This window comes from Terrapene carolina, unplaced genomic scaffold, assembly GCF_002925995.2.
Source record: "Terrapene carolina triunguis isolate 2854851 unplaced genomic scaffold, T_m_triunguis-2.0 Scaffold17, whole genome shotgun sequence".
In the NCBI taxonomy this organism is placed as follows: Eukaryota; Metazoa; Chordata; order Testudines; family Emydidae; genus Terrapene; species Terrapene triunguis.
Window position 1 is genome coordinate 4,336,027 of NW_020664368.1, and position 12,943 is coordinate 4,348,969.

At 40.3% G+C, this 12,943-nt stretch overlaps 1 protein-coding gene across 1 annotated transcript in view; it reads left to right on the top strand.

Annotated features, from left to right (window-relative positions):
* The window catches only part of LOC113406051 (von Willebrand factor A domain-containing protein 8-like), a 258,349-nt gene that overhangs the window by 436 nt on the left and 244,970 nt on the right, over positions 1-12,943 (top strand). The window contains exon 2 of the mRNA XM_029910690.1: positions 12,044-12,121. Within this exon, the coding sequence (XP_029766550.1) occupies positions 12,044-12,121 (78 nt within the window). The remainder of the gene's footprint in view (positions 1-12,043; positions 12,122-12,943) is intronic.

The following is a 12,943-nucleotide window of genomic DNA, read 5'->3' on the forward strand; positions in this document are numbered from 1 at the left end:
GCCTGCAAAGCCAACTACCATCAGCCCCCACTGTCCCTAAACTCCAGTCTCCTCAACCCCCAAACTCCATTGCTCCACATCCCACCATCAGCCCCTACTACCCCCAAATCCAATCACCATCAGCTTTCACTGTCCCCAAACTCCAGTCCCCTCCATGCCCCCATCAGCTCCCACTGACCCCAAATCCCAGCTCAACCATAAACCCAAATTCTAGTCCCCCCCCCATTCACCAATATCACCTCACTACCACATATCCAACCACCATCAGCCTCTAATGCTGCCTTTACACCTCACTATCAATCCCCATTACCCCCAAATCCAAGCCCCCAAATCTAATCCGCACCAGACCCTGCTGCTCCCAAAACCCAATCTCACCTGTCCAGATCCAGTTCTATTTCCCTCCCTGCCTCCCTCATCCCCAAACTCACTGGCTCCATGATTTTAACCTCCTCTAGTCTTAATCTCCTCTCCTCCTCACACGCTAGTGGTATCTTCCATCTCATGCTAGGTGCGTTGGGTTTTGTTTTGGTGGATTTTACTTTAAAAATTTCTCAGGGTCTTGTATCCCTTTTTCCTGTCTGGAAAGTCAAAACAAAAGTAACTGGGGAATAGGAGCAGGACAGTTCCCTGCTCCTCTCCATCTAAACTCCACTGAGTGTATAGGCTTTGTAGTAAAGTTGGGAGATGTTGACACATTTTAGGGCAACAATTCACCAATTTTTCCATTCTGAGAAGCACCTCATGAGAGAAAAGGCTCCAAAACACTTGCCTTGTCTGTCCATTGTTTGTGTTTCAAAATGCTTCATTTTATGGATCACCAGGAAGAGCTCTGCAGCCTATAATTTGAGAACCACTCCTCTGGGACAGAGTAGTGATGCTTGTATTGTTACATTGCATAGGATTGCCACTTTACAAAGGCAGAACCCCACTAAATTCAGGGGTCCGATGATACTGATCTATTTGCAGGATTTGACTTGTCTGTAGAATATACTCCTCCTACCTTGAGGCAATTTTACAGGTTTAAAAAATGGTCTCAGAACCTGTATATGTTCCCTTAAGCAGCACTATTAGAACATACAGTTGACCTTGGTCCTGCATATATTGGGTGAATGGGACCGTGTTCCTTGAACAATCCCAGAGTATCTTATAATGATGTTCAAAACATGTGACAACCTTACACAAATTAGAACTGGCGCTTAAAACAATGACATACACCAACAATAGGTGACATTTTTCTGGATGTGTGCCAAAGGAATCACAATTCCTAAATATAGAATGAATAATGACCAAGTATGAATTATGGAGCTAGAATCCTTTTGAGAGGTCCTGATGGTCTCTTAAATTTATGTACTTGTTTTAATTCCTACTTACAGCACTATTACTCAGTTTTGCTGCCAGATAATGAGCAATCAATCAAACAGGTTTGAGTTAATCAAGGAAGGAGCTAGTTTGAGGAATGAATATAATGAGGTCTTATAATATTCAGAGGATGTTTGAATCGGAAAAAATGTATAAAAGTGAGATTGAAAAGATTGGGATTTTTTACCATAGAAAGGAAATGCATAAGAGGGGGCGTGATAAAAATTATATAAGTAATAGTATCGAGAAGGTAGATCAGGAGCTTTAGTTCTCCCATCTCATAACTCAAGAACAAGAAGGCGTTCAATTAAATTAAAAGGTGGAAAATTCAAAACTGATAAAAGGAGGTACTTTTTCTCCCGTTGCATAATTAGACTGTGAAACTTTTTAACCCAGTGCACAATTAGATTACAAAACTCTGTGCTACAGGATGACATTGAGGCCAAGAATTGAGAGAAATTCAAAGAGAGATGGGGTATGTCTATGGATAACTCCGTTCTTGTTATCAAAATTAATGATGATAATGTTGGAAGGAATAGTAAGCCTTGTGCCTCAGGGTTTGCACGTCCTCTGAAGCCACTGTCAGAGACCGGCTACTGGACTAGATGGATTTTGGATCTCATTCAGTAAGGCAATTCTTATGTTCCTATGAATTGTGAGGTCTTGATATTAGGAATACTATTTATTGCCCATTCTCCTCCAGTGGACTCCATTCTCCTTAGGTCCTCCTCACATCCTCTTGCAGGACCCAGGTCTCCTATACCTTTGACAACTTCAGGTGTGCAGTCGGGTAACCTGCTCCTCCTCTTTTGCAACAATGGGTACTTTTGTTACCTTCTCCATGGGCTTTCAGGGGGCTGCCCCCACTAGGAGGCTTCTTGATATAGTGTTTCCTCTCTTCCCCTATGCAAAAAGAGATTTTTGGGAAGGGCTGGAAGCTGCAGCCAGCTAGGTAAGCAACAGTCAGTTTGGCTCCCTGATTGCCTGAAGCTGAGACACATCCCAGATTCTGGTGTGGCGGTAGCTCCTCAGTATTGAAACAGAATGGTTGCCGGTCACAGTTTTGTAAAATGTGAAGTGGGGGCACCCACCTCCCCCTAACTTCCTTTGCAATAGGGAGTAGAGGCCTCCTGGCACCTTATGAAGAGCTGTGGAAGAACAGATGAAGGCAGCCAGTGACAGAGAGTTATGAAGAGTGGGGTGGGGAAGTCATAGAATTATGGGAAGAGAAAAGAGGTTACTAAAGCTTCATGGAAACACTTGTGAGAGACTTGTGCAGCTCAAATGGGAGATCCTATTTTTTTTCTGATTATTATTTGATTTCTTGAATAAAGTCCAAGAGTTGGTCCATTTGAGAATTTTTATATTCAGGTTGCATGTTCCAACCCAGTAGAGTATAACAGTCTGTTACTTTTCTTCAGTGAAGTGGTGGTGATGAAAATTTTTAAAAAATTGTATTTACTTTGTTGGCTGAGCTTATGAGCAATGAAGTGTGCAGCCTTTTATTGGCTGAGCGAAGTGAGGCCTACACTCAATTCGATGGCATTTCTCTGCTTGTGTGTCTGGGCATAAGTCTTGAACACCACAGCCGATCAATTCCAAAATTGCAGGATATGTTCTACACAAAAATGGGAAGAATCCTATTGATTTTTGGTGAAAACCAGAAATGGGTGGGAGGGAGACAGAGCTCTTGGTATTTGGTTAGCACACCCACAGCTTTAACCACATATGTTGTTGTCAAGAGAGTTTAAAAAAAATGGCTGCCATCAACTTTTTCTTTTAATGCCTTCCAGTGTAACAACACACCCCATCTCAGCTCTGCCCATTGTTCCAAAAGTGTTTAAAATGTTGACAGCCTGAATGACTTATATCCCAGACAGAGAGAAAAGAAATAATTTTATAAATTCCAAATTAGGGGGGAAATGGAGGGCAGCAAGGACCCCCTTGTGTGTGTAAGGAGGTTGGCAACCCTCTAGATGTAAGCAGGCTAAGACGAGCAGTCACAAGGAAAATGGGGAAGACTGTGAGTTCCTGGCATATGGTGAAAGGGAGAATTTTTTGGGGTGCATACAGAGCCTTAGGCATGAGGATGGGAGGAGGGGAATTGCAGGGAGTCTCTGAAATAGAGGAGGAGGGTGGCACACAGGGAGTTTGTGGGGAAAATTGCAGAGATGCTTGTGTGTACAGTGAGCTCAGACCATGCAAGCTACAAAGTGTGCCACTCTGTTTTATATGACTTTTGGAGGATTAGGATATAAGACAGGCTACATCTACACTGCACTTTCGTCGGTAAAACTTTTGTTGGTCAAGGGTGTGAAAAAACACACCCCGACCGACAAAAGTTTTACCGAGGAAAAGCGCTGCTTTGGACAGTGCTTTGTTGGCGGGAGATGCTCTCCTGCTGACAAAGCTACCACCCCTCATTAGGGGTGTTTTTATTTTGTCAGCAGGAGACCTCTCCTGCCGACAAAGAGCGGCTACACTGCATACCTTACAGGGCACAGCTGTGCTGCTGTAAGGTGTGCAGGGTAGACATAGCCATGCACCGCTCAGCGGACTATTAACGCTTAATAAACATGATTCTTGGTCATTCTCTTTGAGTAAAATTCAGTACAGGCTGTGAGATTCAAAATCTGGTAATTGTTTTAAATTTAACTTCTAATATTTAGTAAATATTTAATTATAGCCACGATTGTTTGTGGGTTTGTTTTGCAAACATTTTTTGGGTTAATACATAAACCTTGTTGTCCTGAAGTTGAACTTGTTTAGCCAATTCAAGCACTCTGCAAGGACTCTTATTAAAAGTCACATAGGAATTGCCAGGGTGAATTTTGAAGGGTGTTTCAACTAGTTTTCAATAAAAGGAAGTTCTTTTTAATAAGTCTTTTTGATTTTCAGACATGGTTTATTTTCTTTTATTGTGTCACTGAAAATATACTAATGATCAATTATGCTTGATGTTTAAGCTCATTTAAAAATAGGTTGACAGCTTGGATATTCTACTTTGAACAAACTGTACTTTGAAAACCTTATTTTAGTATTGAAACACTAAGTTAATTTTACATATTACAGTACAGTACTGACAAGCCGGACAGCTTAGCACTGATAAAGCACACTAGTGGAAAGTGCCAACTACCTAATTGGTGAACAGGACAATTCTTAAGTGTTCAGCCCAGGATATCATCCTTTTTGAGCCAGAACATTTTTGGCCATTAAATTCATGTTTTTACTGGAAAAACAAAGCAGCTGGCATATACTCCCTCCACATCACTAAGATTCAGAGAATTCCCTCTCAATTGGGGGCCTCAGAGAATACAGCTGAAGGCCACTCATTTTTTGGTAGGAATTAATATTTTTGATAAAAATCTCTTGTAGCCAATTTACACAACACATTGTAAATACAGGGCAAAACTAAGGTATACACAATAAGTACAAAGTTTAATTATCCTACTGTTAAAAATATTTAAACTGATTTATCACAAGAGGTGTACAATATATTAATTGAGCATTGTCAATCATTCCATACTAACAGTGCATACTATTTTCACAAATTGCCAAGATGTATAATGCTTTCAAATTATAAAAAGCTCTGCTTTATGCTGGTTTCTTTAATCCCATAAATGATTATTAGGTGTCCAGGGAAGATTCCAATGCAGGAATAATATGCTCAGAAAGGGGGAGAAAAAGGAGTATAACAGTACTTGTTAGTTCTCCAAGAGAAGACACTTGATGTTTTGAAGCTCAGCTTGCTTTATCATCGGCTTTGTAATCAATCCTAGGGTAAATACAAATATATATTGTCTTTATTGACATTGTAGACTTTAACTAGTGAAGAAAATCATTAGTCCATAGCAGGTCACAGAAGAAAATCAAGCCTTAGCCTAAAAACATCAGAACTTCTCTGGTTCTAACACAGCTAATGTTGATTGGAAATTACATTATGTATTATGAAAACATTAGATGCTGAAAGTCAGCACTGTGTTTCCTTTAGGGTGACCAGATGTCCCGATTTTATAGGGACAGTCCCGATTTTTGGGTCTTTTTCTTATATAGGCTCCTATTACCCCCCCACGCCCCCGTCCTGATTTTTCACACTTGCTGTCTGGTCACCCTATTTTCCTTAGAGGGAAATGCGGCACCACATATTTTGTCCAGAAGAGTATTGGTTCTCACTTGAAGAAATGTTGCTAACTAAGGCAGGAGACTTTTTTGAAACGTTAGTAGAATTTCAACGTAAGTACCCTTATTTGCTAACAAGTAACCCCCAACTCTGCAGACTGTTTAATGCAGTGGATATAGAGCTAACTTAATCAGTTAACCCAAAAAAAGGAAGCAGTGGAACAAACTTTTGCTTGTGATACTGTTTTCCTGGAACACGTAAATAAAAAAACAAAACAAAACACCCCTAGTACTCCCAAGACCACAGTTATCCTTCAGATGTGTATAGAATAGGCCTGCGAGCATGAATACATTTATAACTAAAGACTACAATGCACAAGCCAAAATGCAAGCACAGAACTATTTAAATAAGTGTAAAATCATGCATTTAACTCAAAATACATGCTTGCTGTACTTTGTAATAATTTATTAAAAAAGGCTGAGGAAAAGGAAAAAACAAATTCTTAATAACAATACCATTATCCTTTTCAAGCTTAAATTGGCTCTCTAAGGATGAGTTGCCATTCTCTCTGCTACATGTCCTTTTGTAAAGGTGTTTTGTAAATGACATCAGTTGGAAGCATTTATTTTCCTTTCCTTCTCTTTATCATGAAATGAGGATCTAAAAATATATATACAGATGTAATTTAGCTGTTGAACTTTTCTCAAACAGATGTGGTATAATCACACAGAAATTAGTGTTAGCAGTGCATAACACCACAGTTTTAATGTGTTTGTGCTATTAGTTGAAGAGAGAAGATGAATATTTTATAAAAGACTGAATTATAGATATTTTGAGATCACTTTTTCAGTATGGTAATCATATAATTTCAGACCTAAAGAGTCCAAAAGAGAGAATTCTTAACCACCCAATAAGAATGCATTTCAAACCTCCCAGTGTCTCATTAGGGTCCCGATCCTGCAAAGACTGACATACGTGCTTGGAATTATTTATATGCATAATGTTACCGACCTCAGTGGGACTGCTCACAGTGAGTAAGGTTTTATACATGTGTACATCCTTGCAGATAAGAGTCTAAAATTAGAGGGGATTCTTTGTTTTAAAATGGCCATTTTACATTAATTTTATTTCTTTTGTTTTTCATGATGTGTTATTTCACCATAAAAAGTAGCTAATAGAAAAATGTAGGAAAAACTATTTTCTGCTACTTTTTTTTTAATTGTGATTAAGATATAATCCAGTGTTTCTCAAACTTTTGTATTGGTGACCCCTTTCACACAGCAACCTATGTGTGCGACCCCCCCCCTTATAAATTAAAAACACTTTTTTTGTATTTAACACTGTTATAAATGCTGGAGGCAAAGTGGGGTTTGGGGGTGGAGGCTAACAGCTCATGACCCCCCATGTAATAACCTTGTGACCCCCTGATGGGTCACGACCACCAGTTTGAGAATCCCTGATATAATCTATTTATCTGTCTTTATATATATGACTCATACCGTTGTTGTGTATGAGAGTATGTCTACACTACGGAGACCATACTGGCATAGTTATGTTGCCGTAGCTATGCCAGCATAACCCCACAGTGTAGATGCATCCTATTGCAATGTAAGGGCTTTTTCTGTCCGTTTAGGAACGCCACCTCTCTGAATGATGATAGCAAGGTCAACAGAAGCATTCTTCTGTTGGCATAGGTTGGGATAGCTGTCAGTCAGGTTTGTGGATTTTCCACACTCCTGAGCAATGTAGCTATGTGAATCTAAATTTTAAGTGTAGATCAGGCCTTTGAATCTCACAATTTTTAAAAATAGATATAACAATAGCTCTTTATTCACCACTTGTAGGAAAAATAATTTGATGGGGTGGAAAAAATATCAAAGTAATATATGAGCTTTTAAATGAGATATAAATCTAGGTCTCCAATCCTGTGATTGTGATCCATGTGGGTGGACAGCTGCATGAAATTCTGTTATCATGTGGGGTTAGGCATGGGCTTGATAGTCTGACTGATAGACCTAATTCTTAGCCACTTCTGATCATATGAAGAACCTATGATCAGCCTCGTCTACACTTAAAACTTAGGTCAACATATGTACGGCACTCCGGGGTGTGAAAAATCTAAACTCCAGAGTACCCCAGCTATGCTAACCCCAAACCGCCATGTTGTGGCAGTTAGGTCGACAGAAGAATGCTATTTACTGTCACTTGGGTAGGTGGAGTTCCTACAGCAATGGAAGACCCCCTTCCGAAGCTGTAGTCTGTGTCTGCACTATGGGGTTATACTATGGCTGCAGTAGCAACCATAGTGTAGACATGGATTTTGTCACTTCTTGTAGGAATAGGGGTGTATTAAATGTGTTATCCACTCTAAATTGCAGTTCTAGAAAAATAGAGGGTGTTAGTTTCCGTGGGTTGTCACATTTTTATTAGCTAAATTATCTCAAGATAAGCAAATATCTTTATTTAGAAGCTCACTTTCCAACAGTTCTGCGGTGTCTGAGTGAAAGTTAAAAATTGCACAGCTTCAGGAAAGTGCTACTGAGCTATTGTGTTAAGGTTCAGTTTTAAACTAGCACTCCCTCCCCCCCAAAACTGTCTGTTCAGCTGTGGTTTTCAGGACTTCATCTGTGCTCATTCTAGGGTCTGGTCTACACTAGGAATTTACATCGGTATAGGTATGTCTCTCAGGTGTGTGAAAAATGCAGACCCGAGAGATGTAGCTATATCAACCTAACCCCCGGTGTAGATAGTGCTAGGTTGACGGCACAATTCTTCCGTCAACCTAGCTACCGCCTCTCGGGGAGGTGGATTACCTATAGCGATGGGAGAATCCCTCCCATTGGCCTAGGTAGTGTCTACACCAGGGGTCAGCACGGCCAGCACATCCCTCGCCCGCACCGCTTCTCGCCGCCCCCATTGGCCCGGGACAGCGAACCACGGCCAGTGGGGGCCGCGATCGGCCGAACCTGCCGCGTCAGCAGGTAAATAAAACTGGCCCGGCCTGCCAGGGTGCTTACCCTGGCGAGCCGTGTGCCGAACATTGCCGACCCCTGGTCTACACTGAAGCGCTACAGTGACACAAGTGTGCCATTGTAGTATTTTAACTCCGTTTTGATGGGGGTAGTATAAGGAGAGGGAAAGTTTGGAATTCTCATAATATAGGTTTGTAATTTTTAAAAAAACGTGTGTCAATAGACGGAACCCTAGTAATATACTTGATGATGTTAGAAGGACAGGTGAGGTCCCTTTGTATATGTACCATAGAGATAAGCATGATAGAAGAACCTAGACTAGAGTTGCACACTGTGGTGTTTCTGTAGGCTGAACTCATTGCACACACCAGGAGCTCCTTGCGTTCCTCCATTTCCCCACAATTTGTAATTTGTAAAATTATTTATTTTCTTTCTGTCTGGACGATAAGTCGTTCAGGGCATCATCATTTTAAATTCCATTGCGATCATGAGCAGAACTGAGATGGGGAGGAGGATGTAACCTGGACAGTGTTAATGGATGTCATCAACTGGTTCTTTTTACAGAGCTGGCTAAATCTGATATGTTTTCTAACCAGATGCCAGGAGCTCTGTATGTCCCCTACTTCCACCTTCCTGTTTTCCCCAAATGTGCACTGTATGGGCCTGATTTTAATGGAATTTCAGGCTTTTCTGATTTTCTGATTTACATTAAAATCAATAGGCTCTGCACTTTGATACCTGGAACAGTCCATGACAGGATGTGGTTTTCAGAATATATCATGTTACAGAAAGACAGGCAAACGGAGAAATGCCATCGAGTTGAGTGTAAGGCCTTGCTTTGCTTGGCGAATATAATAGGTAGCCTAAAAAACTGCTGTAGTTTCTATTGTATGCAGTGTAGTTGTAGCTGTGTCAGTTCCAGGATATTAGAGAGACAAGGTGGTCGAAGTAATGTCTTTTATTGGACCAACTTCTGTTGGTGAGAAAATGGTCAAATAAAAGTAGTTTCTATTGTGATCCTAAAGCTTATACTGTCTTATTTTTGTATACAAAAAACATCAAAAATAGAAGGGAAGTTGCTTTGGTTTTGGTTTTCTTTCTTTCTTTTTTTTTTACTTGTCTGCTCTTTGTCTGGTATCACACATCTTGTCCTTTCAGCCCATGTCTCATTCCTTCTGTATTTTGAACGAATCATGTGTATAGGGGAGAGAGACAGTATGTTTACAACTTGAATGTAAATAATTTAAGCTATAAGCTAATTAGTCATATACACTTGTTTTGTCGCTCGTTGGCTGGGGGAAGGCGAGAAAACAAATTGACACTAAATTCCTGAGGCAGACAATCAGACAAACCTGTTTTAAGAGGAATTTTAGCATTTAAGAAGATGACCTGAAGAAGGGGGTTGTGGAGCTTCAGGCAAGCAGTGGACCCCTCGGGACACTTGCTGAAATTTCAGATGTCTTCCAGCCTGCTCAGGATCCTACTTGGATCCAGCCTGTTCAGCCCTTCATTATCACCCCAGTGAGCAAGAGACATTAGAGCTGCAGACACATAAGGGGAGTGGGAGGGGAGCTTTGGTGTAGTTTTCAGCCCTAAAGTGCTGGCTTACTACATTTTTTTGCAGCCTACGGAGAGAGTAAGTTTTAAAGGGATCCTGAGCTTAAAGGTACAATGACCATCAACTAGCCACAGGGAAAGACTGACCTATTATATTGATGTAAGTGGAGTTACTGTAGGAAACACTGCATACGTTGTTTGTCGATACAGTGCTTCTTGTAGACTGTTAAAGGGTATTAAATAATGAATGTTAGATTTGTTCAAGCATTTCTTAGGAGCCAGGATTCAGGAAACAGCAAGAGGAATGTGGTATTAAAATACAGTAGGATGAAAGGATGCTACAAAATATCATAATTCAGACACTTTTACATTACTATTGATCCAGAAATGAAGAGTGTAAGGAGAAGTAGCTAATGTGGTTTTTTGAGGAATTGGCCAAGGACTGGAAGTTGATATTAAAATACAAATCTGTACTGGAAATGGAAAATTGACAAGTGCAACTTAACAAGAATACAGCCAATTAAGGGGTGCTGGGAAAAGATAAAGGCAGCAAAGTTGGAGAATGAGCTAATGCTAGTTGAGAGAGTCAAGGGGAATAATTAGGGTTTTAGAATTTATCAGGGAAAACTTGTAAGGCCTGAGAGAAGTCCATTAATAAGGACTAGTTTATAGGTTTGCCACAGACCCTGGGTAAATGGCAGTACAACTAGGTGTTGCCCAAGGAGAACCTCGGGTGTCACAAAATGGTCCCTAATTCCTCTCTTGCTCCAAGGAGGAAGTAATCTGTGCCAGCTCTATACCTGGTCCAAATACTTTCCCTTCTATGCTAGCTCAGCTGTGCTCGCTGGTGAATTTTTGGGGGTATAAGAGGTATAGTGAAGGCTTCACCCACTTCCCTTCCCACACACCTGTGCAAGAACGGGAGAAGTGGCTCTGTGGAGTCTGCTCTCGTTTGTCCATGCTGCGATATTTTTATGTCTCCTCATTCAGCTGCATACTGTGGTCCCTAATGGGGCTTAAAATAAGGAAGGATGTGCCTGTATCAAATAGGCACAAAATATCTGAAGTAGTGAACTTTTTAAAATGTTTAAAAAAAAAAAACCACCTCCTAAAAATACTGTTTGAACTAGAAAAAGGTTGGTGGGAAAAATCACCTGGTCAAAAAAGGAGGAGAAAGACCCTCTAAAATAATCATAGATAAGGGATACTTGAAAACCCTGAATATATACAATCCATGTCAGACATCTTGCATACATGTTAAAATAATGAGCTAACACATTTATTGAACCCTGTAGCTTCTTGTGAGCTGATGAAAACAGGGAGCTGTGACCAGGATCCTTTTGAAGCACATGGGCTGAGCTGGGGATTCATGAGAGGGTTCTGGATGCTAGCTCTGACTTGCAGGCCATATATTTGCCACCCCAGTCTCTCAGAAAAATATAACCATAAACTAAGCTACCAATTCTAAAACTTCACAAGAGCTGATAGGACTTAGTGTTTTGCGACATCTTAGGAAGACACCAGATTCTGCAGGTGTGCAACCATTGAGTTGATGGGGCACTGATTGAAATGAATGGGTCAATTTTCACAGCTCAGAGGTATTGTTTCAGGCTGTCTACATACTCCGGAAAATCACCACTCCATTAAGTTATGCTCGTGTCACATTTTCAAGGTTCTGCAGTCATGAGGGCTAGAAGATTAATTTTTAAAAGGTGAAAGCTCAGATTCTGTAGCACAGCTCTGCGGCGAAGAGTGAATTCCATAGCTGTGGAATACAGAGGGCCCTGGCTATAACAACAACGAAAGTACACTCTATGGAAGTGTTTCTTAAACCAAAAATATCCTGGTGCTTGAACCATTGGAAAGTGTTAGATGCTAATACATTAATAGTTCTGAAACTCAGCAGAGGCTGTTCCCTGAATGTGCAGTCATACCCTTCTTCACTTCTAGGCCTCCAGTGTCAGCATTATTGCAAGCACATGTATGCTTTTTAAAAAGTGTACAGTATATTTTAATATTTCTTCTTTTTTTCTAGGGGATACTGTTACTATTGGAGATGTGTCATTTAAACTCAAAACGCCAAAGAGCCCAGAACTTGTGCCACTGAACTACAGTAAGAAACCTCTTTCCTTTGGCTAGTGAATGTATAATGTGTCTGGAATATTGGAGCCCAGTCCTACAAACCCTTACTCTCACGCAAGCAATATGTCTTAACTTATCCTTCAATATTTTAAAGAAGAAATATATTTTTTAGATGGAGGCTGATTAAAATTGTAATGGGCATTCACCCTCCCCTGCCATTCCCCTTGAGAGAGAAGCTGGGGGAATGAGAATGGAAATGCTTTTTGTGGTGGGCCTGTTGCTGGTGCTAGGCGAGGCAGGCACTGCTGTGGTAGGACTGTGGTTGCATTAAAGTTGTTTGGATTTTTAGATAATATGGTCTTACCTCATTCCTTCAGATACTCCTGATGTTACAGTACTTTCAGGATAAGTTACTTACGTTCATTATTGTTAATACCTTAGATTAGTGTTTCTCAATCTTCTGAGGTTGGCAATCCCTTTATTTGAAGTAAAACATTTTCACAACACTTTTACACATTTACTGTAAAAGTCAAAGTACAAATGTATTGGTAACAATAAACCTATATAATTTAACTGTGTATATGAATAGAGAGGTTGATAGAGCGGATTTGACCTTGAAGGGTAAGGGTGTGTAGGGAGCAGGGAAGTGAGATTTCTTTGCTTTAGCTTGTAATAACTCTCAATGCCTTGTGACCCACCAACTGAGAAATACTGCTTTACATCATTTAAAATTCCTAAATATCCGATTTTACTTTACACCATTTGTGCTGTACTTTTACTTCTGCATTTCACCCAATTTTAACAATGAAAATGCACTAGTCCATTTCACTTTTGTTTAGTCAGTTTTCTCATG